This window comes from Miniopterus natalensis, chromosome 1 (assembly GCF_054644295.1).
Source record: "Miniopterus natalensis isolate mMinNat1 chromosome 1, mMinNat1.hap1, whole genome shotgun sequence".
Taxonomy (NCBI): Eukaryota; Metazoa; Chordata; class Mammalia; order Chiroptera; family Miniopteridae; genus Miniopterus; species Miniopterus natalensis.
Window position 1 is genome coordinate 160248688 of NC_142081.1, and position 24796 is coordinate 160273483.

Sequence of the window (24796 nt, forward strand, 5' to 3'; positions counted from 1 at the left end):
AACAAGGAAAATAAAAGTACATCCAAGTTCCCAAAATCATGGCAGCAACAGCCAATAGCAGAATGAAGAAGTAAGATCAGGGGCTTTCGAGTAAGACAGGGTTCCCAGGCCTGAGGCAGGCACTTTGTTCATTATACCACCACGGGCAAATCAGTTCACTCCCAGCCTGAACTTCTTCCATCTATAACACAGGGAAAAAACCCGACTGACCTCAGAGAGATGTTGTAAGGTTTAAGATGTTTCAAAGGTGCTCAAAAAATATTAGTCATTATTATTATCATAAATAAACCTTACGGACACTGATATTTGAATAAAGAAAATATTGAAAACCTATATGGAAACTCTTTATACAAAGATTATTTTAAAATCTGTTTGATAACAATCTCTAAATTTTTTAAAATACTGTCCCATGATACTCAGAAATAAAAAATGTTTTAATTATTTAATCATGTACAAAAAATTTTAATGTCCCTACATATATCTTTTTAGAAATGTCCAGGACTAGCTAGTGCTGGAGATAAATCAGATAAAATTTTAAACTACGTAGGTTTTTCTAAGGTTTAAAATATTTACATAAGGACAAAAAATGGATATGCCCCTAATTATTATAGTGCTCACTTCAGTTAAAATCTGTATTTGCCTCTGCTGACTAGTAGAACAAGGTATGAATGACAGACATCTGGGCAGCTCTAGGACCTTGGGGCAAGAAGAAAGAACTTCAGCAGCAAGGAATGTTCAAAATAGAATGAGCCCACTCCTTCCTCCTCATGCATAATTGAAACGAGATGACTTTTCTACTATATATTTGCAAACAAATTTAAAAGCCAAAATTACCCTCAATTTTAGCATCCCCAGGTCTTTGTTTTTCATCTTTTTTTATAAGCTTAATTGAGATATAATTTATATCCCATTACAATTCATCGATTTTATTCACATCTCTCTTCCTATTTTCTCTCAAGAAAATTAATTAAATGAATTAACTAAATTCATTTAATTAACATGTTTGGTCCTTGGTAGGTGACAAGCCATTTCTGTGTAGTACACGACTCCCTCTACATTAAAAGGTTAACAACCCTGTAAGGCAACCCAGGCAGCAGGCAGAATGTTGCCACAAACTGGGAAGGGGTCGTCTGAATATTTTTAAATTTCATTTTATAATTATGAAATCACGACGTCTTGGAGAATTCACTTAAGAGAATTCAGAGAAGGTACAGAAGGAATCAGTACGTATCTATCCCCTCTTACCCACGAGTCAGAGGTAACCACTCTTCTCCAGTGTATTTTTTTCTTCCACCTTTGTTTTCCTGTTTGTCAGTGTGTATGGCAGTGTGCAGGGGGTCAAAGATTTCTGCCATGTGAGATCTGATACAATTATTTTTCAGAATATAACTGGCTGTAAGCATTCCTTCTTATAGATACACCATCATTCATGAAATGGCCCCAGGTTGTTGGATGTTGAGACTGTTTCCAACTCTTTGCTATCATAAATCAATCTTTGATGGATATCCTTGAATGTTCTCTCTGTAAGCTCATTACAGTTCTCAATAGGATACATTCCTGGATGCAGTATTTTGGGAACTGAGATAATGTCTGTTCACAAGCTTATATCCAAAACAAGTTTTTAAATCTATTTATATGTATTTGAAGAAATGTACTCAAGTTCACTACCTCATGTAGGGCCCTCAGTAAACAAACACCATGTCTGGAGTTATTTCCAAGCCACTCAGTACTCCTTTGCAGAGCTTCCACTAAAAAGCTAGAAAACATATCATGAAGTATGGAGGAAACCCTTTCAAACAGTTTTTTAATCAAAAAAAGTAAATTGGGAGTGATATCTTAGTGACCTAGAAGAATTTATGTTACTCTTAGTAAACATGAAGGGATTCTCACTCACATTATTTTTTAAAATATCCTGACCAACTATCCTGGGGTGGCTGTATAGTATAATGAATGTGTCGTGTGTGCGTACGTGTGTGTGTGTGTTTTACAAAGACAGTAAATCTTCCTGGTTATCTTTAAAGTAAGTGTAAGTATGAATTATGAAACATTATGAATATGTACTGCCTTTTTCTGCAGTGTAATAGCTGATCCCTGATACAGATTACTGTCTTGATCTAAAGGCACGTATTAGCTGCTAAGGTTCCAGGAGAGAAAGGCCTGCAATCTGCCCATTCAGAGAAGAAGAATGAGAACCACAGCCAGAAAGCCCACACTCACGCAAAGGGCTCATTACTCCTCAGGTTTTGTAACCAAGGTAAGTCATTCTAAACTAAGCAATGATTAATTAACCAAATCAGAAATAAATCTGGAGGCGACGCACTCAGGTGAAAAGGAAGGGACAGAGGCAGAAAGCTTTCTCCGACTAGATAAACAGGCAAAAAGAAAGGGCTTTCACACAGGGCTGTGTGAGGGTACGTGCGGACCCCGGGACTCCCTCCTCACTGCTGTGCCGCAGAACCAAAGCCACAGGGGAAGCAGGCAGCGGGCGCACAGCGGGCTCCCCACAGCCCATTCCAAACACCGTCTCTGCTGGATTGCACACGCCTTGGTCGGGACATTTTGATCCCTGATTTATTTTTTTTTAAGTTTCAATTTTCCTGTATTTCCATTAGGTGTGTGAATGTTAGTGGAATCATTTCACTTGCTTCCAGTCAACACACGTTTGGAAGAGGCGCTCAGCAACACCACGCACTCGGAATACACCGGAGAAGGGTGACTTCACCTGAGAAGGGCCGCGTTCCTACGCACACAGGCAGGACAGCCAAGGCCTCCTTAGTGTTGCGCTGCAGACACTCATGTTTCTCAGCTTCTCTCTGCCTCCGCCCGCCTCACCTTCGGACTCGGCAGGTGCAGGCTGAGTCAGGGGCGCTGACGCAATCCCGGGGAGGCCCTAGGCGGAGCAGCCCAAACAAGGTATGAGGGCCGGGTGGAGCCGAGGAGATCCTCTGCCCTGTAAGGGCCTCCTCAACTTCAGGGGAAAGCTTAACCAAAGATAAGCGCCTGAATTCTAAAGAAGGAAGTTTATTCATCCGCCAGGGCAAGTTTTCTAATCCCCAGTGCAAGGTTCTTCACTAGGTAAGAGGAATATAAAAATAAAACCTGGTCCTGGCTACTGGAGGTCACAATACAGTGGGAGTCCTTTCAATGCTGTGCCCTCCACGTGGTCACCTTCCATACTGTCCCACTGTGATTCCTACTGTGCTTTGAAGACTCATCACATGTGCCATCTGGGTCCCCTGTATTTCCACGCTCCTCCTCTTCTGTTATCTTGTTACACTTCCAAGTTCCCAATGTGATGCTTGAAAGAGGACTTTTCTATTTTAAATAAAGGCACCCGACGTCATCCCATGTTAGCATGATGTATCTGAATTTTACATAATATTAAGGCACACTTTATGCCTCATGTGGGTGTTGTTAAGCAGCTTTCATACAGCTATAGGGTGTCCCCCAAAATTGATACACACTTTGAATAATAATTATTTCCAATGTTTCTTTCTTTTCAGATTTAATCCATTGGAATTAATAATTATTCAGTGTGCATACATTTTTGGGGGACACCCTGGATAAGCGATGACTTAATACAGACTCATATAAAGTAAGGTCTAATGAGAAAGATGTAAGTCCAGTGAAGATATGATAGAAAAAATGCTTCACACCTCCTCTTCAGTGTAGTCCACATTACATTTACTGGAGTCACCAGTTGAAATGAGTAATAATATTCAATGTACATATTTTAAAAGGGCACAGAGCCTCAGAATAGATTTTAAATCATCTACTCATACAATAGGAAAAATAACTGCCATAGGCAACAGAGCCTTAGAATAGATTTTAAATCATCTTCTTGTTTTATAAAGCATTAAAATAATTAAATAATAGGCATGAGAAATACATGGTAAATGAAACCAGGCTTTCTATGGCAGAAAAATACTATGAAGATATAATATCCTGTGAGAATTAATGCTGGAAAAAGCAGGTGAATTGGGTAACCTGGAAAAGTCATATAATGGAAATAAAGCGCAGTTGATGATAAAAGCATGGGATGGCCATGACAAACCCACCATGGACAGACCAGAAACATGAGCATGAACAGAAAAATATTTACTAATCAATTTAAATTTATACAGATTAATTTTGTTTTTGAGACTATAAGTAACCATTCATAAGCAAATAAAGAACTTAAGACCAATATAAGAAGTATTAACGGGACCTTGTGCAAATAATCTTAGGTGTTTACAGTGATGTTCAGTTTTTCACTGCATTTTTCCTAAGAGTAAAAAAAGGAACAATCTAACTGTGCAACGATCAAGAATGGATTAAATAAGTTACAGCATACCCCAGCATAGAATAAAGAGGACGGAGTCATTAGAAGTAGTGCACAGGGTGGAGCTGTAAAATACAAACAGTACGTACGAGTGAACGAGTTGTGTAATATTTGGATTTAAATATAATAAATATAAAATAGTTGAAAGCCAAACATGGAATTACCTTTGGTTGGCCTTGGCTGGAAATATGGGTTCTTTCCCCTCTTACTGTCCCGCTGTCTAGATTTCTACAGTAAGGATATATTACTGACATCAGGAAAAACAAAATCTATAGTCAAGCGTCCTCTTGTACATCGATAAAGCTTGTCTGTTGTGGATCAGGGAGGCATTGTGTACTTGGTAACTCAGGCTCTGGGGCTGGACTGTGGGGGCTGGAATGGGGACGGGAGAGGAAGTAGAGACAGGAGGTGGGTAAAAGTCTGAGAACAAACCCCTCCACCTGAGTGCCTCTCCCCGCCTAACCCCTCACAAAGTCAGATTGTTCCAAAAGAGACAGACTGTGAACCTTTTGATTTTGTGCATTGTCCTTACTCTTCTGTCAAAGTGTCGACACTCACTGGATTGGAAGTGCCATAGATCACTCCGTGCTACAAGCTCTCACCAGTAATCTCTCTCTGTTAAGGCTTTTTAAAGTTTTAACCTACTCTCTAACCTACAAGGGGGGAAAGAAGGGTCAAGCATCTGTATAGGCCCATTGCTCACAGCAAAGTGAGGTTCCTCAGCCCCTGGGGTGTCCAGCAAGCTGGCTGGGGAGCCCAACATTGCCAGGAGGAGGAGAGATTCATGCTGAGTTCTGTGCTGGTCCCTGAAAGCACTTCCCTGCCCTCAGCACACGGAACTCTGGCCTGCTGGGCACCGAAGGGCTCGTGCTAAATATTCTTCTCTAAGTGCTGGTTCTCTGTTGCCAAAGAACTGCATGTTCTGCTCCTGGTAATTATATCAAAGACAACTTTTTTTATATGTTAAATGTGTCACTGAGCCTGAAGCCACAAAAGGGGGTGGACAGAAGCGCACAGCGTGTCAGGGCTGTAGGGTCATATATGGAGCTTGGACTCCAGATGCAGCGGTCAGGGACACAGCTTAGCCCAGCGACGACAACCACCCTGCACCAAGAGTGCCTGCAAAGCGAATCGCAGACCCTCATCTCCGGTCACTTGGCTTCGAACTGCATGACCTTAAAATGTCTGCTGAAAATTGAGAAACTCAGTCAATATTCATAGATTTGGGGCACCTACGGTCCAACAAGGCTTTTCAACTCAAAAGGTTTCGTTGCTGCCATTTTGCACACATCCTACTCATCCCTGCAAAAGAGCCTATTTTATACCCTATTAGGGATCAGTGATCATTGGAAACAGGAGAGTCCCAGAGAAAAATGCTTCTAGGGATAACACTGTGCAGAGTGGGTCACGACACACAGGCCTTGTTTGGTGGCTGCTCCATGAAAGTGCCCCCTTGGGCACCTAGGTCTTAACCACTCGTGTGCCCTCTGCCTTGGTGGCCTCCAGTCAGCCAGCCTGGAGTGAGGCAGACAGGAAAAAACCCAACCCTAACTTGCTCAGGCCTGAATGTGTTTTAGTATCAATCATCAATAAGCTCAGATATGCAAGAAATAGCAAGAGCTTGTTTTATCGTATCTAGTTCATTTTTTATTTCACACGCCCCCCCCCCCCCCCAACCTACCAGTTGGGAAAAACTTAAACCTCAGTCCTCTCTGGATTTTCCTTCATCTCCAGGATGTGTACACAGTTCCAGAATGCTCTGCAAGAAGTTTGCAGGGCTTGTTCTTGTTTGGAGGAGACGGTCTGTTGGGGGACAGGGGGCTGTCAGTTTGTCTGCCTGGTATGGGTCCTGTAACTCTGCGCCGGGTCTCAGTCACCCTCACTAAGGGCTCCCCGGCATCTCCAGGCCAGTGCTCTCAGGTAGAAGTATAAGTGAGGTCCGGGTGTGAATTTAAATCTTATAGTAGCCACATTTTAAAAGAAGAAATAAGAAAAAGAATTTTTTTTTAATCATCACTCCAGGATTTTTTCCATTGCTTTTAAGAGAGAGTGGAAGGGGGGGGAGAGAGAGAGAGAGAGAGAAACATCGATGTGAGAGGGAGAAACATCGATGTGAGAGGGAGAAACATCAATGTGAGAGGGAGAAACATCGATGTGAAAGAGACAGAGGCATTGATGTGAGAGAGAAACATCAATGTGAGAGAGAGAAGCATCGATGTGAGAGAGAAACATCGATGTGAGAGAGAGAGAAACATCGATGTGAGAGAGAGAAGCATTGATGTGAGAGAGAGAGAAACATCGATGTGAGAGAGAGAGAAGCATCGATGTGAGAGAGACTCTTCAATTGGTTGCCTCCTGCACGTGCCTTGACCAGGGCCAGGGATGGAGCCTGCAACCAAGGTATGTGCCCTTGGCCAGAATCAAACCTGAGACCCTTCAGTCCACAGGCCGATGCTCTAACCACTGAGCAAAACTGGCGAGGGCAAGAAAAAGTAACTTTAATCATGTACTTTTAAAAATCCAATATATCAGTACAGTGAGACTGCTCTGCGTGATACTGTAATGGCGAATACATGTCATGATCCATTTATCCAGGCCCACAGAACATACACCACCGAGCTGAGGCCTAATGTGCACTGTGAACTTAGGGGGACAATGGTGTGTCAGTGGGGGCTCATCACTTCTAACAACTGTCCCACTCTGGTGGGGGTGTTAGTCAGTATGGTTGTGTATGTGTGAGGGAGGGGATATCTGGGAAATCTTTACCTTCCCCTCAATTTTTCTGGGAAACTAAAACTGTTCCCAAAAGAAGTCTATTCATTAAAGTCTGAAAAGAAAAGAAGAAAAAGAGAGGCAACAAGGGACTTACCCAGGGACAACTGAATTCACAGCTGTGGGCAAAGGCTGTTGTCATCCTGAGAAGCCACAAACCTAATGCAAAAACTAAGCTTTTATGAAGCTGGTCTCCTATGTGTAAGTCACTTCTTAGATTAATTTATTTGTGTTTATCAGTCAACTTTGATACCATATTAATACCAAAAATATATTCCTTTTGTTATATCAAAGTTGTAGCTTAATAACCAACTGATCTATTATTTCTAAAATACTGTTTAAATATTCATATACCGTGGCCTAAGAAGGGCTAACATACAACGTCTGAGCATATAACATTTCCTGCAGTATTTGCAAAGTGCTGAACTGTGCTATGCTCTTTACTTAGATTGGCTGGCTCAGCAACCCTATGTTAGAGGTTATTACAGTTCTTCATACTGAAGAGACTGAGGCTTCGAGAGATGGGACACCTGACCAAGGTTACACAATTAACAACCAGCAGAGCTGGGATTTAAATTCTCAAATTCTTACTCTAGCAAGGCCTCTGCACTTACACTACCCTATACCATTGTCAATGACTGACAAATTAAGATCAACGACAAACCGAGGAAGGCAGAAGGAACTCTAAGTGGGGAAGCGGAGGCTACAGGGACAAGGTGAATGAGAAGAGGAATGAGGAAGAACCAAAGCATCAGTGAAACCATAGCAGCTGACGTCCCCTCAGCATGTGCCCAGGCTGTAAAGGAACAAGCTCCACTCCCAAGTGGCAGGAGCTGCAGACGGTGGAACAGGCCATGTCCATGCCCCACCCCTTGGAACCTCTCGTGTCTTGGCATCCTGAAAACGACTCACCCTGCTCAAAGGAAGAGGCAATGCTCATTGAGAACCTAGGGAGATGCCTGATGGTGTGTATCTAAAACTTGAAAATATGACAGAAGAACGGTGAAAAGAAGGTGGACGGTCACCTTGTATTGTATGAACAATAAGTGCGAATATTCCCAGTTGCTCTACTGAATCGCCCATTTATCCAGTTTTATATTACAGTGTCTATCATTAAAAGTGTTGCAACAGAGACGCTTAGAGTTATGACTGGGGAGGTTCATGCATCATGCTGGAAGGGGTGGCTTAGTGGACAAAATGCCAGCTTTCACCAACTATGGCACTGTATCCAGAGGTTAAGAAGAATAGGCAAGTGGCATTGACTCAGCAGCTCATCTTCAGAATGAAACTAGTTCCACAAAGTTTGCTCAGATGGGTGGAGGGTTCTTTGGACAATGTCTGGAAAAAAATAGCCTATCCTGCCTGGGTAATAAAAATTTCTAAACCTGTATAAATTTAGGATACCCCCCTAAGTTTACTGGAAGCATGAGATACGAGAGAACCAAAGGGTTTTTTAACACAGCCTTAGAGTCGGTGCCCTATTCTGGCGAGCTTTTCCTTCTGTTACTAGTCTTCCCCAAAACTACAGTAGTCCCCCTTTTATCCTCGGTTTCACCCCCTGTGGTTTCAGTTACCTGTGGTCAACCTAGATCTGAAAATATTAACAGAAAATTCCAGAAATAAATAACTCATGAGCTCTAGACTGTGCCCCATTCCGAGCAGTGTGCTGCCGGCTCTGCCAGCCTGGGGCGTGAATCCTCCCTTTGCCCAGCGTATCCGCGCTGCACACGCTCCCTGCCCTCAGTCACTTGGCAGCCGTCTTAGTTATCACCGTCGCGGTAACGCAAAGCTTGCGTTCAAGTAACCCTTATTTTGCTTAATAATGTCCCAGAGCACAAGTAGTGGTGCAGGAAATTTGAATATGCCAAAGAGAAGCCATAAAGCGCTTCCTTTAAGTGAAAAGGTGAATAAACTATTGAAAGAGAGAGAGGGGGAATGGGAGAGCACAGAGTCATACAACTTTTAGTTTATTACTAATTATTTTGTTAATCTCTTACTGTGACTAACTTATACAGTAACCTTTATCATAGGCGTGTATGTATAAGAAACAGTATATAGAGGGCTCGGTGCTGCCTGTGGTATCAGGCACCCACTGGGGGTCCTGGAGTGTATCCCCGTAAACAAGGGGGCTACTCTACTTCTTTCTTCAACTGTTTAACGCCCTGTATTTTAGCTGTCTATAGTAATCTCTTTCTTCACCCTTAAAATTTCTTAATCTTAATATTTATACTCAGATCAGTTCACTCATCCGCTTAATGATATAAACTACTCTTTTATTTAAAAATATGTTGCTTTTATGGCTTTACCAATTACTTTACAATGACAAACCAAAAAAATCCATCTTTATAATAGTATATTCTTAAAATTTTATCAGCTAAATTTGTATCGATTTGAAGAAGTCTTTGTTCCCGTTATAATCTCAAAATCAAAGCAGCATACATTTATTGAGCACACACAATGTATCAGGTATCGTTCTGAGCACCAGCAAAAAGAGTCCTGTCCTTGCTATCGTCAAGAGAAGGGGATAGACAACTAAACAGGCGTTACGTGTTATAGCCATGGTATAGAAAAGTGTCCTAGAAACAGATTCTCTTTTTGGAACTCGGCAGGGTAGCTTTGGGTAGGAACATAAAGCCTTTTATTTCTAAAGACATGATTTGACAGGATCTGTTTTTCAGATTTCAGCCTCTAAATCAGCCTAAATCTTGAATTTTGGGGAGATTTTTAAAATTGCTATACAGTTAAAACTATAAGGCTATGATTCTTGAGAGTTTGAGAAACTGGAGGAGTGAGATTAATATGAACATAAGCTAATTTTAATCATGCACCAGGATCGGCACACACCATTTCCTCTTCCACTTTTTCCTCTGTAAGCCCATCCCAAGGTTTCATCACCACATTCTTTACTGTCATTCAGGCATCATCAATGTGTCTGACGCGACACACACTCCTTCTCTCCTCTTCCTGACTTTTGGATGGAACTGCTTCCATATATGCTGACATTCTAGTTATGACAATAACCCAGCCCTCCCGTTCCAGCTACCACTGCCATGAGATCACTATACCCACTGCTAATCATGTGTATTTATTTCCCACACATAATGCATAATGTGGTCATTCATTAATATTGGGGTTTTTTTATATTAATTCATGCCTTCCCACTGTAATTTACCAATATCTATGTATTTTATCCTCAAATTCTCCAGGTGATTATGAAGGAAGTGAAAATGTAGTAATATTTAGTTATTTCTGATAAATTCTCCATTTCCCATGACACAAATGTTTATTTCCTCAGGGTTACACACAGAAATCCCTTCCGGAATTCAGCATACCTTTGTATCTAGTTAGAGGCATTAGAGCTGGAATCCAAGACTAGGAACAATACCTGTTCGCAGGGCTTTCACTTAAAATTGTCTTCCCACCGGGGTAGGATGGTGGTTGGCCGCCCTGCCCTCTAAAATAGCCTGCCCGTGGGCCTGGCGCCCTCTGGCGGCGGGAGGGTACCTTGAGGAGGACGCTGAGGGATGGAGCCTCAAGGCGGTCTCATCGCCTAGACACCTGAGTTCCTCCAGGCTCCTATTTTGTTAATTTTATACAGAATTGGTCCTTCCTTTCCCTATTTCCCTTATTTCCCTTTTCCTGTCTTATTTTTTAACAACTTCCACACAGTGCTGATACAGTGAGTCTCTAGGGGAAACTCGAGGAGGATGAGTGTTGGCGTAATGACTTGTAACATAAGGTTTGATTTAGTCACAACAGAATGTCGGTGGTTCTTTAAAGAGGATGGTGATCATGCATTTGTCATTTCTCATGACAAGAAAAGTATGAGCATGAATGCATACAGAGGGGCTGTGCTCCACTGCAAGAAAATATGCATTCAATATTATAGTTTGTAAATGGGAACTAAGATCAACTGCGAAATATTCCTTATAAGTTGTTAACATTAGAGTCAATCAAATGGCACCTTTTAGAGACACTAAACTTCATTCTGTCTAAAGTTAGAGACAGACAAAGATGACCACTCAAGTTCTTCTCTCCTCACCAAGTTCTGAGTCTTGTGTGTGAATTCAAGTGTTTCTAAAAAGAAGTCAATGTACTATTTATCTTCCATGCATCTATCAGTTGCTGCAGAGGTACTTCAACTAGTGTTGATCTGTGGTCTGACAAAGTTTATTGCATCTCTAAACATCTGTCTTACTTCTGTCAATCCAGTTCAAAATCTTGCATTTGGTATACCACCTGAATACAATTTCTTTGAAAAACAGGAAATGTGGTTAGCAGATTACTAGGTGACTTCTAGGTATACGCCATCTAAAAACACATATATATTTTTAGTTCCATAAAAGAGCCTATAGAATAAGAAAGTGAGTTACATTTGGTGAAACTAATTTAAACTATCATTATTCCCCATTAAACTCAAATGTATTGTGAAACTTCTACTCTTTCTTTACAGTTTGTAAATACTAAGCAATTCAAATGTAAAGTCTGGAAATTACCGATAACATCTCATTGATAAAAAAAATTAAAATGGCTCTCACTCAAGCCTTGGATAAAGCAAGAAGAGTCACAATGTCTGCAATGCAGAACTACTATGTGGCAAGGGTAAAGAGTAAAGGTAGAAGTAAAGGGTAGAATTATTTTGTATGTTCAAATGGAAAACAAATTAGGGGGGGAAAAACTAGATCTACTAAATGAAAGTGTAATAACTGTTCCCTCTGTTTCTACTCTTGCCTCTCTAAAGTCAATTCTCCTTGAACCGGTGTAAGTAATCTTTTAAAAATATAAGCCAGACCATGCCAATCTCCTGCTCTCAGCCACCTGAGCTTATATCGAAGTTTCTACCATGGCCCACAAGGCCCATCATGTACTAGCCATGGTTATCCCTTCAACAGCATTTCCAACCAGTCTTCCCATAACTCACTCATGTTTAGGAGCAATCAGGTCTGCCAAAAGAATTGGCAAAGTGCACATTTGTTCTTGTGCTTAACCTTTCATTCCAAAGGCTGTGCAGGTTCTTCATAATGAAGAGACAAATGCTAACATAGGCACAATGGGCAATATGATGGCTGTCAAGAGACAGAATCCAGTTGATGGAAGTTAATCATACATACACTTAACTCTCTGAAGAAGTGGTTCTTACAGACATGCCAGCAGTTAGGGCAGGAATTACTCTGCTGATGATATTCCACCAAATAACACCCACTAAAGACTTACCTGCAGCGACTATGACAATATCTGCCAGCTGAGTATGGAGCTTCAATTGTTCATTGGGGGTATATCTGTGAGCTATCGTCACAGTTGCATCACCTGGAATACAGAAGGACTTCCATTAATGATTACTTAGCTTTTTTCATCATTTATGAATGCTCCAATTCTAGAGGAGTTTCAGTTACATCCTAAGAATAAAATAAAATAAAAAATGCTTTGAAATAATTAAATCACTTTGAAAACAAAAGCTAGATAAGAAAATGTAGATGACCTGTATTATTGTACCCTTCAATTAACCAGTGGAAAATCAAATGAGACCAAATGAGGGCATGTGCTGACCATCACAGGAGAGTGGTAAGTGGGATTCTAGAAACCTAGCATTTGAAAGTTCTGTATTGACAAGTTTTTGTTGTTGTTTTTGTTTGTTTGTTTTTAATCCAAGGATATTTTTTTTCATTGCTTTTTCAGAGAGAGTGGAAGGGAGAGAGAGAGAGAGGGAGGGGGAGAGAGAGAGAGACAAGAGAAAGAGAGAGAGACATTGATGTAAGAGAGACACATTGATTGGCAAGCCTGCAACCCAAGGTACGTGTCCTTGGCCACAATCACATCCTGGACCCTTCATTCCACGGGCTGATGCTCTACTCACTGAGCTAAACCACCTAGGGCCGTATTGACAAGTTTTAGTTTGAGGGCTCCCAGATTACAAACTATCTTTTTGGTGTTTACACAATAAACTTTTACTGATACTGTTTTGGTGATTGATTATGTCATGTCTGAACTTTTTTTTTTTTTTTTAATTTTATACCTGTCTGAACTTTTGACACCTGCTAACTATATTCTTATTTAACCTGTCTTACTACACACTGAAAATTCTTGTCACTCCTATTTCCAGTTTTTGTGCCCCACTGCTTTTCTTCAATGAATCCTCTGGCTTGCTGTATCTAAAACTATCTCCTTAGCTTTTTTCCCTAGGATAATCAGTACTAACAAGTTGCAACAGTTACTCCATAGAATGATGTGTATCTCTGACCCCTGATGACTTTTTAAACACTCAGTTTTATGTCCTTATTGCTCATATGATAAGAGCCCTGTCAAGGACCTAATTTTTTTAACTATTACACAGACCCAGGTAAAAAAATAATAATATTTTAGAGTCTAGAGCAACTTCATTTTGCCCAGTACTTTATATCATGTTTGTTAAGATATAGCAAGAATAAAAGACTTAGAACCTGTCTCCTAGAATCCCAGGGTTCTGTTAGAATGTAATAATTAATAGCTAGACAAGATAGACTTCTTATTATATAAAAGTCCGTGAATCAAGAATTATCTGCTGGGAGCCACCTGAGCAGTTTTCTAGGTTATCAAGATTTCTGTAATTCATGTAAAACTGCAGATTGTAGCAAAGAGGTGCTGATGTTGGCAACTAACAGAGTGTCAATTTGAAGAATATAATATTTGCTATTTTAAAAAGCTAGAACAAAAAGCCCTAGCTCAGTTGGTTAGAGCATAGTCTGGATATGCCAAGGTTGCAGGTTCAATCCCCGGTCAGCACATACAAGAAGCAATCAATGAATGCATAAATAACTGGAACAACAAATCTCTCTCTCTCTCCCTCCCTCTCTTTCTCTCTTCCTCTCTCTTCCTTTTCCTCTCTCTCTCAAATCAATCAATAATTTTTTAAAAGTTAGAGCAAACAATAAAATATGCTTCATTTTAGAGTATTACTTTTTGTTAATATTACCTACATGAGTTTACTTTTGTTGGACATTTCCAGGTCATTCCCTATCTTTGTTTATTCAATAATCAAGAAATAATCCCAGAATCACACTAAGCAATAGAGATTCACAATTCTCTAATGTGAAAAATAGATATGCAAATCAGAATTTTTATACAGTGTGGTCAGTTTCACGCCAAAAGAAGGTATAAATTACAGTGCTGGCACAGACCATTGTTATCTACTCCAGCTGAATAGGTGTAGTTAGAGCTCTTAGAAAGGACAGATTTTGACGTGAGCTGGAATTTATTTTGCTTCTCCTTCAGTCCTCCTATGCTTTTCCCACCCTTTCCCACGGATAAATTATTTTCTATAAAAACATGAGAAAGGCATAGTATTTAGCCCAGACTGTTAGAAACTTCTTCTGAAAGTCTATCACTTTGCAACTTTTACGATGATTATCCATCCATCTTCAACAGCAACACAGAACAAGTCTCAACTTCCTTTTTCACAAGGCAAATCTTCAAATACCTGCCTGTACCAGCATGAGCAGATAACGCAAAACGGTAAACCTAACAGGAGCTGGAACCTTATGCATAGGGTGTCCTTTGTCACTTTCTCTACACAAGAAAAAACTGAGTCATTCCCAACACATTATCTCAGACCATGGTCTGTTTTAAAAGGAACAATCACTGAGGAAATCGCAGGAAGGAAAACTCAGTACTCAACAGAACAGCACTCAATGGATCTTAAAACAATACTGCACTCTCTTGACTCTGAATTTCATTTACTGCACATTTTCTATTCCAACATCAGCTGCTTTTTCTGGATTAAATTGCTTAAATGACTTTAGATATTGTTACAGAGCACCCGGATCTAAGCCTTCTGTTCATGCTTTAAATAGGCCAGGCTTTACTGCCTTTGTGTCTGGTCAAGACTTGGCTGGTTTGACTTGCTGCTTATCAGTCCTTCAGTTGTCTTCCAAACACTTTTAACTAGTCAAATACTGTTTCAAGCTCACTCTTTTTAAACACCCAGAGTTACCTGAAGAGAAAGAGTAGTAGGGAGGACTGACTAAATCCTCACCACCAGCGTATATAGATATTTTTAAAATGTGCCCCCAGATTTGGTCAAAAATTATTGAGTTGAAATCATAGATACATTTATTCAATGAAGACAATATGCAAATGAGCAAATATATATATAATAAAATTTTATATGGTAATAAGTGCTAAGAAGTGAATAGAGAATAATAACATGGGTGATATATTGATAAGGTGCTGAGGGACATTTGAACAGAAACTCGAAAGAAGTGAGCAAGTAAATTATGTAAATAACTTCAAAAAGAGCATCCAGGCAGAAGAAAAACCAAGTGCAAAGATGCTGATACACGAGCATGCATGGCATGTTCTAGAAAAGCAAAAGGCATCCGTGGCTGGAAGGCAGTGATGGAGGGTAAGAGTGGTGGGAAATTAGTGAGGAGATGGAGCCTACCTTAGATCACATAAGGTCTTGCTACCATAGTAAGGAGTTTGAATTTTATTCTGATGTTAGGTTGTTCTAAGTGTTATGGGAAGCCATGGATGACTGAAGGCTCACCGAGTGGAAATTAGTCTTTGTAGGGGAGATGGGAGATGGGACAAGAGTGGGTGCAGGGAATATGTTTGTAAATTGTATAGTGATCCAAGCGAGAGATAATGGCTTCGGAATAAAATGCGAAGCCCTGGGCTCATTCCAATCTTCTGAGCACTCACCCTCCACCCTGACAGCATTAGAATCTTCTATGTTTCAAAAAATACTAATGCTCAAGTCCAACTTGTAGAGATTCTGATTTAGTTGTGCTGTGTCGGACTCAGACAGCTATAATTTTACAAGCCCCCAGTGGCTCCAGTGGGGAGCTAGAGCTGAGGGAATAGTCACTACTGGGGGGCTGAAGGACGCTGTGGGGAAGAGGCTCGGTGGGAGCAGCGATGAGGCCGGGGCAGAAGTGCCCACACGGGGAAGCAGGGGAGGCCTTAGGGAAAGAGGGGCAATGGGCTCCAGGAAAATAAAACAGAGGAAACTCAGAGAGCTTTACTGATCAAATAAAACAGGGCCCACACTGGGGTGGTTTTGTTTGTTTTTTTAGCACTTAGTGCCTTTACATAATAACACTGCTTGGCGTTAGCTAGTTTTTTTAAAGTCATCAGATCATCATTTATATTTATGGTATGAGTTACTTATTTTGTAGAGAGTGAAGTTTTTCTTCTAGATCTTAGATATTTTTAGTAACTCCAAGTAGAAGGGGTTTTTATTTTTGTCTGTGAGGTGGGATTTCTCAGAAGGTAAATGATAAAAATATCCCATTACAACAGCAACAACAGGCAGACCCCCAAAGGGGTATAACATTCATAAGGAACCGTAATTAGAAATCATTCATCCCTTCCTTCAGCTGGGCTGTTTGTTATAGAAAGCTCCACTTCTCCTTTGCAGCACTTTGCACAACTACAGTGATTAATCATTCACACCCAATTGTTTAACCGTTGTCTTTCCTGCCAGACTGTAAGCTGAGGAGGACGGGGCAATATCTGACTTATTCACCATAATGCGCCCCATGCTTAGTGACAAAGAAATCAGTCCCTCTGTAAGGACGCAGCATCGCATGTCAGCAGCTCAAGGGGAAAAGTTAGTCTAAACAAAATGACAGATTCTAAATGTTTTACTGGAAAAACACTGTCAAGTCTTTCACTTAATGCCATCAGCAGAAATTGCCCCTCCCTTCCCAGTGTCCTGAGGTCTCCCCTCCCCTTCCTCATGGTCCTGAGGCACCCTCCGCCCCAGGACCTGATTCTTGGGGAGAAGGGAGTCTTAAGTAATAGTTCTTGACAAATGCCTATAATTTTAAAATATTAAGAAATTAGTGTGTGGTAAGTACCTAGCTACTTCTCTCCCCCCTCCCCTTTCTTTCCTCTATACAGGATTTTTTTTCAGTAAACGACAATGTCCTATTTTAAAACCCTTTCCTGTGGTCTTATTTTCTATAATACTGGTACAGTAGTTGCACATAGGAGACACTAAATAAACTTATATTAATTGACTAGTTGCATTATAACATATCAAGCCCTGTGCTAAATTTCAGAGATACAAAAGGAGAATTGAGAATTCCACATGCCCCTTGTGTGCAGGAAAGGGGAACAGGTTGAAAATCAACATGCAATAGGACCAGTACTGTGTCGGCAGCACACACACTGTGCGAAACATGGACGATTTGGGCACCTCCTGAAAGATGGTGGGAGGGGAGAGGAAAGCTGGGAGTGATGGGAAACGGCATTCCTCACAGGAAACGGCTCGCACGGCAAGGAGGCATGGGAGAGGTGATGTGCTTGGGGAACAACACGTAGTTCTGTGGAGCTTCAGCATAAGGTACCAGAGAGAAAGGGACGGGGAATGGCCAAAAAGGTAGGTTGGGGCAGACCATAATATCCTTATGAGTGACGCCTTCAACAATCAGGCTTATAGACTTTTTTAAAAAATTGTTCAAAATATTACAGATGTCCCCATTTTTTCCCCACTGACCCCTTTCCCCCACACCCACTCCCCCCCCCCCCAGGCCTTCACCACACTATTGTCTGTGTCCATGGGTTATGCATATATGCATATAGGTTCTTTGGTTAATCTCTCCCCACCTTGTAGACTTTAGAAAAGGGATGGTTTGTGATGGTAATAAAATAAATTCCCAAGAGTTCATGTCAAAAAATAAAATGAAAGGGAAAAAGAAAGATTTGGACTTCACTCTACATTTTAAACAACATTTAATGTTAGTTTCAACAGTGTAATAGTCCTAGTTGTTTGATGTGAAAATACATGACATTTTCCAAGTACAGTGTCTTTCAGATCCTAGCTGGCTGAATTTAGGAGATGTTGAAAATGATACAGTAATTTTACTATATAGCTGAGAAAATGAGACTAGAACAAGTATTAGTTTTTTTCTATTGCTTTCCACTATTCAAACTCAAAGCTGTAATTCATCAGTAAAGTCTAATCAACAGAGAGGCACCACAAAATATAATACCCTAATATCTCATCTTGAAGACTTCTGACTTAGGGGTCATGGGATGGGAGCAGCAGAGACCAAGTACCTGCCATCCTCCCTGCCCCAGTTTGACACTGATTCATTCCACAGAGGCAGCAGACATCCCACTGCCAAGGCTGTCTCAGTAGTGATCACTTTGCATCACCCCTGCTTTTCTAGGCGTTCCTATTTGGCTCCTCTCTTTGAAACCATAGAGAGCCTGGCCCCACCTGGCACTAGGCTGGCCTTAATCATACACATCACACGCATCATGTTGCATTGCCTCAAACATCCACTCCTGTGTTACTACCTGAAGGCATCTCCTGTGGGTGGGAGATGATGCTCTTGGGCTGGCAAAGCTGCTCATTTTCCCATCGGGAACAATTTTCACAAAGGAAATGCAAAATATCTTGTGGTTGTCCATTAAGATAGGATGCACCTTGAATAAAAAATACCCGATATATAGAGAGTTGCAACAGAAGGGCAGCTTGAATGCAAAAGCTGGACACCAATGCAGAAGCAGTGCTTTGAAAAACCAGTGTCCAAAGATGAACCCTGAAGATGCAGACTGTCATCTTCAGGAAACAGAGGACTAAGTCTTTTTCACCACAGTACTCCACAGTGTTTCATAGAGAATAAGTACTGAGTGCACACGGCCTGAATGAAATCAGGAACATCCCTTGGGCCACAGAACTGTAAGCAGCATCAGTTGGTTGCTGGCCCTTTTAAAATGCTCTTTTAAAAAGTCCCATCAATGCCACTGCAATGATACCACAACCTTTTAGTTAAAGGAGGCACATGTAACCCATGTTGTGGCCATTCCGGGATCTGTTTAGATGAGACGTCCTACATAAAAACATAAAAATATGCAGAAAGAAACTTGCTAATTCTCTAAAAGAATCTGAAATAAATCGTATTCTGTATTCTTCTGGTGGCAAAATCATAATGTTTTGGTCATTATGGCACTTTGTTATCTGAAGAAGAAAAAACTGTTTTAGAGAAACTGCAGAACTCTCTTGCCTCCCCGCAGTGAAGGTAAAAATGAAGACACTGTGCTAAAGCCAATGGTATTCGGTTTTCATTCTGAAAGAAGGTGAAACTGAAAGAAATTGTGAAACTACAAAGAAATTAAAAGAATACACCATGATCTATAGGTGGTCACAATGGTACTCAAACATCCTAATAAGTAGTGGGGCTCATGAGAAGAGACTCTCCCACTATCAGTCTCTTTATGTTCCCCAATCAACCATGGGCTTCCCTAAGCAACTAGAATGTTCACTTAACGATGCCAAATTTTATTTCGTGCCACTGAATATTTATAATTTAAATCACCCATCCTTATATATCATGCCCACCTCTGTCATCAAGACTACAAGCTCACAGAGGACAGGAACTATTTCTCACCTACTCTCTATGAACTGCATAGCGTCTCAAGGTCATGGCCTCTGTAAAGCCTTCTGTGGTGATATGTCCTCAGCAGAAGGCATTCACCCACAGCATCCTGCTGCAGTGAGCACCAGCATTTCTCTCAAGATTTCACTATATTCTCAGTCCTCTACATACTTCAAGCCCCTGAAGAATTAAAAGAAGCTTTTTTCATAAAACAGCAGGAATCCACATCCTAAATAATCAAGACTAAAAACTAGCCATGAGCAGACACAAATTAATCAAGCTAAATTGCAGCATGGCCATTTTCCTAGTGCAATTATCTTTGGCTTTAAGACATAAATGAACCATTAGGGTCCTGAATCTCTTCTGGAAAAGAAACACAGTGTGAGCTGAATGTTCAACATGTGAGAGTCATTGCAACAAGTTCTATAGATCGGAATTGACCAAGCTAATCCTCTTTCATTATCTTTATTAGCCAACAATGCACAGGTAGTTATTACATATAATTACTGCCTAACAGACACGGACGTTTGAAATATTAACTTTCCCACAGACTCCAAATCTTCAGCAAGCAGCTCTCAACAATTCATTATAATTATCATATATGTCAGCACACTCCTATGAAATATACATGAGCTTAAACACCACCCATGTAACAAACTGTCCAACATCACTTTTAATATAACTTACTACATTTTAGATACTGTAATTATAACGGCACCTAAGTGCCACCATAATAAATGCAAATTTAACTGCCTGGTTTGTAAGTAACCAGTACTATATAATTAATTCCACTTTAATTCAATTTTTCACATGCATTCAAGTGAAAATATTTTATAACACAAAGTATAAAATATTAAGTTAATGTTTTATGACATAGGAATGTCTAAAATTACATGAATAAAGGGTAAATTAATTCTTAGACTTAGGTATAGACAAATAATTAAAAATTATGCCACACTGGAATGGCTCAGTGGTTGAGCAATGACCTATGATCCAGGAGATCGCAGTTTGATTCCTGGTCAGGGAACATGCCAAGGTTTCGGGCTCGATCCCTGGGGGGGGGCATGCAGGAGGCAGCAGTAGATCAACGACTCTCTCTCATCACTGATGCTTCTGTCTCTTTCCCTCTCCCTTCCTCTCTCTCTGTAATCAATAAAAATATATTTTAAAAACTTAAAAATTATCAAGAAATTAGCATTAATTTATTGATATCTATAATAAAATGTATGTAAAGTATGGTTTGTAGTATGATATCATATTTCTAATAAAATACCTTATAGGCTTTACATATTCTATAGTTATGCAAATTATTACAACAAAGACTAGTTTTTATCCAAAATAAAGCAACCATAGCCCGGCCAGCATGGCTCAGAGGTTGAGCATCGACCTATGATCCAGGAGATCATGGTTCGATTCTTGGTCAGGGCACATGTCCAGGTTGAGGCATGTTGAGGGCGTACAGGAGGCAGCCAATCAATGACTCTCATCATTGATGTTTCTATCTCTCTCTCCCTCTTACTACTTCTCTCTGAAATCAAAAAAGACATATTTAAAATAAATAAATAAATAAATAAACCATAAAACCCACTAGAAAAAAATTTCAAATGAAGGTGAAAAATACATCATTAACCTTGGATCTTGTTATTCTAAATTTTATGATTAGTATGGTCACAGATTATTAACTTGAGCATAATAATGGAAATGATAGTAATAGCTAAAGTTCACATGTACCAAGGGCTCACTTAACTTGTTGTGTCAAGCACTGTATTAGTGCTTTACATTAGTATCTCATTTACTTTTCACAATAATTCAGTGAAGGAGAAATTAATATTATACATATTTTACATATGAGGAAAGTGGAGGGTTACACAGATTAAATAACTTGTCCAAGGACACAGGGCTTGGCAACGGAGGGGTCTGACTCCAAGCCTATCCTCTTAAATACACAGTCAGTACTCAGCTTCCAGCTCTGATCTAGTACTTCCTTGGGTGACCTTAGATAAGTCACCTGAAGTCTCTAAAGCTCATTTTCTTTAGCTTCAAAATGCAAATATTAACATATGCCAGAATTATTGAGAACTAAATAAGATAGTTTATGAGAAAGTCCTGTGCAAGTTGTGCAGTTATGTTATTGTTATGTATTGATGAGATAAAATTAAATGTTGAAAATAAAAATACTGCTTATTGGCTCTTGGTCAGGATTTTCAAAAAAATAAATAAATAGTATAACTAGGTAAACCTTCCTGGCTGTTTTACCTTGCTTAACATAGAAACTATTACATAAGGCAAATATGAATCAATATTTTTATTACACCCTAAGAGATAAATAAGCCTTAATGGATTAAGTTACAAGTGAACAGCAAAACTAGAAATGTAACTTTGTTGATGGTTCTCATGAAAACTGTGTTCATGCCACCAGCTTTGGCCTTTCAAAAGCTCTTCAAAACGAAGGCTTTTTAAAGTTACCTGGCGTTACTCTCAGGTTCTAATTTACTATGATCCATATATGCATTTTTGAATCCTTAGGCCTAGGAAGGAAAAACATTCATCATCATTTTTAGATGAGTAATGTATTATCTTTGGGCTTACTTTTTCATAGGGCTTTATAGCTTAAAAAATTATTTCATATGCATTATATCAACTCAGATCCTAAAACAAGTATTTAAAAATTTGAGATCAGGAAACTGAAATTCACCAAGGTTAATAATAAGAAATCTACATATCCATACATTGGTGTTGCTTGTGCATGCGTTTGTGTGTGTGCTTGAGCATGCAGATGTCTATCGTGTGACTTTATGTAGATACTGGCCTCCCACTTTTCTGAATTCTATATTCTTAATGATTTGAAGAAAGCATATAGGCCAAAAGAAAAAATAGGAACAAAGCGGCCACATATTTCCAGTAATTTCTTTATTCACTTTCAAGGTGCTCATGTCATTAGTTTAGGAATAAAGGACACCTTCACTTGCATAAGCCTACAAATACACTCAGACACAATTTCAAACATGTCGATTTTATGATTTTAAGAAGCAAAAAAAGCAGTAAAGGTATAGAGCATCTGCAAGGCCCGCCTACCTCCCGGCCGCTGGTGCCCTCCATCCGTGTGCAGAAGCATGGCAATCGGCAGCCCCACGTTCTTGGATCTTCCAGCCACAACCACATTTTTCCCAAATGTTTCAATCCCTTGAAACACAGAGTTTGATTTAAACAGTCATCAACAAGAAGCAAGTAAACATCTGAACAGCCAACTGAAACATTCCTTAAACATTTCTAACTTAATTTGGATTACTGTGTGGCTTGTCTATAATGTGTCCACATTCATTAAATAATGAGTATTTCTCTTTAATAATGAGTATACTTCTTGGATTTGTCACTGCCTCTCTGATTATGTCTTCATGAAAAAGTTCACAAATATAAGGTGTCCCAAGAAAATGTATACATACACACACTTTGAATAATTATAAAGGCAGTGTTTATTAAAATACATCTCATTTTTATAATTGAGCTATCAGCTGTTAAAGTGTATACATTTTTTTTGGAACAGCCTATATTTTCAAGTTGCCATTAAATTACTTTTAAGTATCGAGATTCACATGAAGAATTAGAAGTACAGAGACTTAAAATATATTTGCTGCTAATTACAAAGTAAGCAAAGTATAACAATGTCAAGTTTAACTGGCAATCACACTTTAAGCACAACTGGAACAAAATAAAGTTGGGGGGAAAGTATTTTCCACAAAGCTCATGCACTTTGCTCCACAGGAGAGAAGCCCTAAACTTAGGGACTTAAAAGGTATGAAAGATAAAACTTGCAGATTTAACACACTTGACCTCTTTTGGGCAAAGCTGCTTCATAAGTAAAAGGAAGAAGTCAGAATTAAGGGTTTCCCCCCCACAAATACTAACATTCTGAGAGTATAATTCTAGGATATGCTTTCCCTTGGAAATTTTCTCTTTCAATGAGAAAACAGCAGGTTAGAAAGAAGATGCTGTCAGAAATGGAAGTGACAGTGCCAGAGGCAGGAAAATCATCAATATGAAAGGCAATATGGGATCAATTAATGTAAAGGCAAACATCCTGCACACCTGTGAGCTTTACGTATGGTATCTAGAGCTTAATTTAAGGTAAATGTTTGTAATAAAAACCTAGGTCATTACATATGATTCAAATATGTTTGGCACATTCCGTTTTTAAAGGAAGTAAAAATATAATACATTTTAGAAAATGTATAGCAAAATATATTGTTTTCAGTTTAAAAGTAGAGAGGCGAATCTACTATTAGAAAATTCGCTCCCTACAAGATGCGAAAGCAGTTCTCTCTAAGCCTAGTTTAGCTCATTTTGGATTATTCCTTGACTTATGGAACTTTGTATCTGCCTACAGACTGAAGTTTCATGGCTGATTGTCTTCTTTCACCCAGGGGGCTGAGGTGGTTCCACCACAGCGATGCACAAATGCTCGGTTTGGCACTTAGCGCCCACGTCCTGTAGACAAGCCACCAACCTGTTCTTCTGATTATTTCCCAAACAGCACTGGCCGTGGCGGGTACAAAAGAATGCTGGTCAAGGCACAGCCTTCCAATATTGATAATGTGAAACCCATCGACATCTTTTTCAGGGGCAATCCCATTGCATACTGTTCGCTCATCCACATGGTCTGAAAAATAAATACAATTGGTCCAATGTTACAATTGTTTTTTATTTGGAGGTGAGGAAAATGAAATGTAAGGACCTACAACCAGATCATTTATAACTCAGCTTCAGCAAAGGTATAAAGTCATCATTCTGCTCTTTTTTTAACATCAGAATAGCAAGACAAAGTGCTCTTGACCAATGGCTGCACCTTACTGCTGTCAGAGAACAGGCAAGCACAGAGCCATAGTGGCTGGCCCGGTGAAAGGGAAAATACACTAGTGAGATCTGCAAACACCCAGGTGATAAGTCTTTGTTTCAATACGTTTGCATATTTAAATCTATGTTTTTACTATATATTTTCAGATTTTCAATAAATATTTCTAGCATTATAGATTAAAAGGCTTGGTTAGTGTTAAAAATAATCATAACATCATTAGTGCCTAGCTTCATCTCAAATGACATAAAAAAAACAAATATTAAACATACACACACACCATTTCCCTGAAGCATTAGCACACTGAAACCCAAAACATCATTATGGTTTCCAATATGAAAGAAAAATAACATAACTTGAGTAATGAACTAATCAAATGACATACGAGGCCCAATTTCTTCAATTCAATGATACATTGCTACCTGTTGCTCAGCAAAAATTGAAATGATTCTTTTTCTCCTCTGCTCTCCCTCCCACAGAACTGCCATA

The 24796-nt window shown here is 39.7% G+C and overlaps 1 protein-coding gene across 1 annotated transcript in view; it reads right to left on the bottom strand.

The window, feature by feature from the left end:
- MTHFD2L (methylenetetrahydrofolate dehydrogenase (NADP+ dependent) 2 like) overlaps positions 1-24796 on the bottom strand; it is an 80514-nt gene that overhangs the window by 43848 nt on the left and 11870 nt on the right. The window contains exons 3-5 of the mRNA XM_087827051.1: positions 23963-24115; positions 22534-22641; positions 12308-12400 (exon numbers count right to left, since the gene is read on the bottom strand). Coding sequence (XP_087683177.1) covers positions 12308-12400; positions 22534-22641; positions 23963-24115 — 354 coding nt within the window. The remainder of the gene's footprint in view (positions 1-12307; positions 12401-22533; positions 22642-23962; positions 24116-24796) is intronic.